General features: G+C 72.9%; 1 protein-coding gene across 1 annotated transcript in view; it reads right to left on the reverse strand.

The window, feature by feature from the left end:
• LOC144929924 (uncharacterized) overlaps nucleotides 1–1,687 on the reverse strand; it is a gene marked incomplete at its 3' end in the record, with an annotated part of 47,205 nt that extends 45,518 nt beyond the window's left edge. The window contains exon 1 of the mRNA XM_078850798.1: nucleotides 1,337–1,687. Coding sequence (XP_078706924.1) covers nucleotides 1,337–1,508 — 172 coding nt within the window. The remainder of the gene's footprint in view (nucleotides 1–1,336) is intronic.
• Nucleotides 1,688–6,214: the final 4,527 nt, after the last annotated feature.

Here is a 6,214-nt window from a genome sequence, read left to right on the forward strand (position 1 = left end):
GGCAGGGCTGTGGGGGCAGAGCTGGGGGAGCAGGGGCTGCGGGTCGGGAGTGAGGGGCACCGGCAGGGCTGGGGGGGCAGGGGCTGTGGGTCGGGAGTGAGGGGCACCGGCAGGGCTGGGCTGGCAGGGGCTGTGGGTCGGGAGTGAGGGGCACCGGCAGGGCTGGGGGGGCAGGGGCTGTGGGTCGGGAGTGAGGGGCACCGGCAGGGCTGGGGGGGCAGAGCTGGGGGGGCAGGGGCTGCGGGTCGGGAGTGAGGGGCACCGGCAGAGCTGGGGAGCAGGGGCTGGGGGTCGGGAGTGAGGGGCACCGGCAGGGCTGGGCTGGCAGGGGCTGCGGGTCGGGAGTGAGGGGCACCGGCAGGGCTGGGCTGGCAGGGGCTGCGGGTCGGGAGTGAGGGGCACCGGCAGGGCTGGGGGGGCAGGGGCTGCGGGTCGGGAGTGAGGGGCACCGGCAGGGCTGGGCTGGCAGGGCTGGGCTAGCAGGGGCTGGGAGTGAGGGGCACCGGCAGGGCTGGGGGGGCAGAGCTGGGGGGGCAGGGGCTGCGGGTTGGGAGTGAGGGGCACCGGCAGAGCTGGGGGGCAGGGGCAGGGGCTGGGGGTCGGGAGTGAGGGGTACCGGCAGGGCCGGGGGGGGCTGGGCTGGCAGGGGCTGCGGGTCGGGACTTGAGAAATCCCGTCTCCGCGGACACACTGGGCTGGTCGGGGCACAGAAGCCAAGACAGGAAGCTGCCCTGCTCCCGCCCTGGCTGGGAGCCTTCCCCGTGGCCAGGAAAGCGCCTCTCCGGGGGCCCTCGGCCCCACGTTCCTCCAGGCTTCTGTTTCCAGCCCCACAACACGGCAGCTCCCTGCACCGGCTTCCCTCGCCGCAGGAACCACCAACCGCACTGACCTCAGCCAGCCTGGCCAATATACACCCTCCCGCAGGCCAGTGGCCCCGAGACTCCCGCTGCTACAGGCCCTGATTCCTGATAGCTCCGGGGTCAGGGGAGCCCAGGGCAGGGCTGGCAGGGGGCTGTGGGTCTGGAGTGAGGGGCACGGGCAGGGCTGGGGGGGCAGGGCTGGGCTGGCAGGGGGCTGTGGGTCTGGAGTGAGGGGCACGGGCAGGGCTGGGGGGGCAGGGCTGGGCTAGCAGGGGCTGGGGGTCGGGAGTGAGGGGCACCGGCAGGGCTGGGGGGGGCAGGGCTGGGCTAGCAGGGGCTGCGGGTCGGGAGTGAGGGGCGCTGGCAGGGCTGGGGGGGCAGGTCTGGGCTAGCAGGGGGCTGCGGGTCGGGAGTGAGGGGCGCTGGCAGGGCTGGGGGGGCAGGCTGGGCTAGCAGGGGTCTCAGGGCCGGGTTACCTGGAAGGGAGGCGATGCTGGTCCCAGGCAGGATCCATCCTTGGGCAAACGCTTGGATCCACTGGTGACCTTCCCAGTGGCCCTCAGGGCGGCGCCAGGTCCCCTGCTGAGCACCGGGGAGGATTTGGGAATTAAATTCTCCCCCACTCCCCTGCAGGTCCGGGGCCCCCATTTCCTCGCTATGGGCAGTGGCAAAACATGGCTCCTTTCAGGCCCCTACATTTCCCACCACGCTCCCCCTGCGACGCTGGACCGCAGCTCCCGGCCCGCTGGGGCATGGGGAACAAACAGGAATTTGTGCCCCGACGTCCTGGTCACATCGAGGGCCGCGTCCTTGATGTCGGCAACTTTCTAAGTGCGCAAAACCTCACCCCCTTGCCCCGCCCCCTTTTCTGAGACCCCGCCCCTTCTCTGAGGCCCCACCCCCACCCGCTCCAGCTTCCCGCCCTCAGTCGCTTTCTCTGGACTAGGGCAGGGGTTGGTGTGTGGGCTCTGGAAGGAAGTTAGGGTGTGGGAGGGGGTCTGATCTGGGGCAGGAGGTTCAGGGTGGGGGCTCCATCCGGGCAGCTCCCAGTCAGTGGCACAGCGTGGCCCTGGGGCTAATCCAGGCTCCCTGCCTGCCCCGGCTCCGCGCTGCCCCCCAAATCAGCCGGCACATCCAGCCCCTAGGCAGAGGTGCAGCCAGGGGGCTCTGCGCAGAGCCAACCAGAGCCTCCAGGCTCCCTTTTCGACCAGGCGTTCTGGTCGAAAACCCCCCACCTGGCAACCCTCGCTCGGGGCCGGGGAGGCAGCCGCGTTTGGGTCCCATCTCTCCCCACTGGGCATCCCCATGGCTCCCTGCAGCCCCCCGGCTCCCTGCAGCCCCCCAGCCCCCTGCAGCCCCCGCGGCCCCTGGCAGGGTGAAGGCACCACACGCCATTCACGACCTCTGAGCACGGACGGAGTCGAGCTTCTCCCAGCCGCGTCCCTGAGGCCGAACGGTGAACCCAGCGCTGCTCCTCAGTCCCGGGGCTTGTCCGGCCTGGCCTTCCCCAGCCACCCACCACCCATTCGGCAGCTCGTTCGGCCCCTTCCCGCCCGTGTCTCTGCTGGACGTGGATGGAGACGGACGCTGCCCTGGGACGGCCCGTGTGTCAGTGGCCCTAGACTGCTGGGGACTCGCCCTGCTCTGACCTGCAGAGTGAGACTTGAGAAATCCCGTCTCCGCGGACCCGCTGGGCTGGTCGGGGCACAGAAGCCACGACAAGAAGCTGCCCTGCTCCCGCCCTGGCTGGGAGCCTTCCCCGTGGCCAGGAAAGCGCCTCTCCGGGGGCCCTCGGCCCCACGTTCCTCCAGGCTTCTGTTTCCAGCCCCACAACACGGCAGCTCCCTGCACCGGCTTCCCTCGCCGCAGGAACCACCAACCGCACTGACCTCAGCCAGCCTGGCCAATATACACCCTCCCGCAGGCCAGTGGCCCCGAGACTCCCGCTGCTACAGGCCCTGATTCCTGATAGCTGCGGGGTCAGGGGAGCCCAGGGCAGGGCTGGCAGGGGGCTGTGGGTCTGGAGTGAGGGGCACGGGCAGGGCTGGGGGGGCAGGGCTGGGCTGGCAGGGGGCTGTGGGTCTGGAGTGAGGGGCACGGGCAGGGCTGGGGGGGCAGGGCTGGGCTAGCAGGGGGCTGCGGGTCCGGAGGGAGGGGCACCGGCAGGGCTGGGGGCTAGCAGGGGGCTGAGGGTCGGGAGTGGGGGGCACCGGCAGACAGGGGGGCAGGGCTGGGCTAGCAGGGGCTGTGGGTCGGGAGTGGGGGGCACCAGCAGGGCTGGGGGGGGCAGGGCTGGGCTAGCAGAGGGCTGTGGGTCGGAAGTGGGGGGCACCGGCAGGGCGGGGGGGGGCAGGGCTGGGCTAGCAGGGGCTGTGGGTCGGGAGTGGGGGGCACCGGCAGGGCTGTGGGGGGGCAGGGCTGGGCTAGCAGGGGGCTGTGGGTCAGGAGTGGGGGGCAAGGGCAGGGCTGGGGGCTAGCAGGGGGCTGTGGGTCGGGAGTGGGGGGCACCGGCAGGGCTGGGGGGGGCAGGGCTGGGGGCTAGCAGGGGGCTGAGGGTCGGGAGTGGGGGGCACCGGCAGGGCTGTGGGGGGGCTGTGGGTCGGGCGTGGGGGGCACCGGCAGGGCTGGGGGGGGCAGGGCTGGGCTAGCAGGGGGCTGTGGGTCGGGCGTGGGGGGCACCGGCAGAGATGGGGGGGGCTGTGGGTCGGGCGTGGGGGGCACCGGCAGGGCTGGGGGGGGCAGGGCTGGGGGCTGGCAGGGGCTGTGGGTCGGGAGTGGGGGGCACCGGCAGGGCTGGGGGGGGCAGGGCTGGGCTAGCAGGGGGCTGTGGGTCGGGCGTGGGGGGCACCGGCAGAGATGGGTCGGGCGTGGGGGGCACCGGCAGGGCTGGGGGGGGCAGGGCTGGGGGCTGGCAGGGGCTGTGGGTCGGGAGTGGGGGGCACCGGCAGGGCTGGGGGGGCAGGGCTGGGCTAGCAGGGGGCTGTGGGTCGGGCGTGGGGGGCACCGGCAGGGCTGGGGGGGGCTGTGGGTCGGCGTGGGGGGCACGTGTGGTGGGATGGTGCAGTTCCGCTAGTGGCCGCCAGGGGGCTCCCATCCGGCCCCGATTTGCAGCTCGCGGGCCGCGGCTGGATCCCGGTATTTGGGGGGGCCGGGAAGGGGGCGCCAGGGGGCGCCAGGGGGCGGGGCTGCCCCCCATGCCGGGGGCCGGGGGGAGGAGCCCGGGGACAAGTCCACCAACCCCCCCAAAGCTCAGTTGGGGGGCAGAGGGGAGGCTGGGGGGCAGGTTCACCCCCCCCCGCCTGCGGAGTCGGTGGGTGGGACAGGGCTCTGTGGGGGGCGGGGACAGCAGGTGGGGGGTTGGGGGGCAGGAGACCTCTGACTGTACCCTGTTACTGCCCCTGGGCCCCCCTGGCTCGGCCGGGACCCCCAGATCCTCACCCGGCGCTTCCCCAGGTAGGTGGGGGTGAGGCAGGTTCTCGGGGTCCGGGGGGTCCCCCTTTTTCTGTCCCCCCCCCCGTATATAGCCAGGCCTGTCCGTTTGTCCCCCTCCCGCAGGGCAAGTGTCTGTCCCAGCCGGTAAATAGCCCCACCCCCGTTCCCCTGAACCCCCCCTTTGCAAGAGGCCTGGAGGTCGACTCGCCCCCCCAAACAGCTGTTTGTAGCCCGGTGCCCCGCGGCCCCACACGTAACGGGGGGGTGGATCCTGGGGGTCGGTGGGGAGGCAGTTTGTAGGTTCAGAGATGTTTGCGGGGGTCTCTATGGGGGCAGTTTGGGGTCCAGGATGCTCTGGGGGTCCCCAGTTCTGGGTGGTTCTGTTCCGGGGGGGGCATATGGGGGCTCAGATCCCCTCTAACTCTCGCTTCTTCTCCCCACAGCCTCACCAAGGGCAGCCCCCTTGGCCGGGAGCCCCCCCACAGCCGCTCAGCCCCCGCCCGGCCTGAAGTGGGATATTTGGAGGCGTCCCCCAGCTGGGACCCCGAGGAGCCAGAAGGAATTGGGGTGTGGTCAGCATCAGGGACCGTGCATGGGGGGCACAGCTGGGATGGGGGGGTTGATCCCCATTTTTGCAGGGGGGTCCCCCAGTCCCGTGTTGTCTGGGGGGCTGGTTGTTGCCTTACCGGCCTGCAATAGAGGTCGATTTCCTTGGGGGGGGAGCCCCCCTTTGCCCCTGCCCCCCGCCCCTGCCGCTAAGCGACTGTTTTTAAAGGGTGAATAAAGCAGGAGCTGACTTGTCACCTCTTGTCCTTCTGTACGGGGGGGGGCAGCCCCCCCAAATCCTCCATGGGGTTCTGGAGCCCCCCCGGCAACCCACAGACCCCCCCCCAGGTGCCCTCTCCCCCTGTTTGGCCTTTGGGGCAGGGGGGGTGTCGAGGCCCATCAAACTCATGTCGCTCTTGGGACCTGCCCCCCTTCCCCCCCCCGGGGGCTTATCCCAGACCCCGTTTCTGGGCGCTGGGCAGCTGAATTACCCCGGGGGTCTCCCCACCAGGCGCTGCACGGACACCCCCCCCAACTGAGATCAGCCCCCCCCACTGCGCCAGGCGCTGCATGGACCCAGGGCAACGCCCTCCTGACTCTCACAAGCTCCCACCCCGATAGACAGACGCAGGCTGGGCGACCCCAGGGCCGCAGGGACTCCCCCGAGGACCCCCACGAGGTCGGGGGCAGAACCAGGAGCCCCAGCCCCAGAAGCAGGAAATGGGCCCAGGGCCGGGCTGGCAGGGGCTGCGGGTCGGGAGCGAGGGGCACCGGCAGGGCTGGGGGGGGCAGAGCTGGGGGGCAGGGGCTGCGGGTCGGGAGCGAGGGGCACCGGCAGGGCTGGGGGGGGCAGAGCTGGGGGGCAGGGGCTGCGGGTCGGGAGCGAGGGGCACCGGCAGGGCTGGGGGGGGCAGAGCTGGGGGGCAGGGGCTGCGGGTCGGGAGCGAGGGGCACCGGCAGGGCTGGGGGGGCAGAGCTGGGGGGCAGGGGCTGCGGGTCGGGGAGCGAGGGGCACCGGCAGGGCTGGGGGGGCAGAGCTGGGGGGCAGGGGCTGCGGGTCGGGAGCGAGGGGCACCGGCAGGGCTGGGGGGCAGGGCTGGGGGGGCAGGGGCTGCGGGTCGGGAGCGAGGGGCACCGGCAGAGCTGGGGGGCAGGGCTGGGGGGGCAGGGGCTGCGGGTCGGGAGCGAGGGGCACCGGCAGGGCTGGGGGGGCAGAGCTGGGGGGCAGGGGCTGCGGGTCGGGAGCGAGGGGCACCGGCAGGGCTGGGGGGGCAGAGCTGGGGGGCAAGGGCTGCGGGTCGGGAGCGAGGGGCACCGGCAGAGCTGGGGGGCAGAGCTGGGGGGCAGGGGCTGCGGGTCGGGAGCGAGGGGCACCG

This window comes from Lepidochelys kempii, chromosome 28 (assembly GCF_965140285.1).
Source record: "Lepidochelys kempii isolate rLepKem1 chromosome 28, rLepKem1.hap1, whole genome shotgun sequence".
NCBI lineage: Eukaryota > Metazoa > Chordata > Testudines > Cheloniidae > Lepidochelys > Lepidochelys kempii.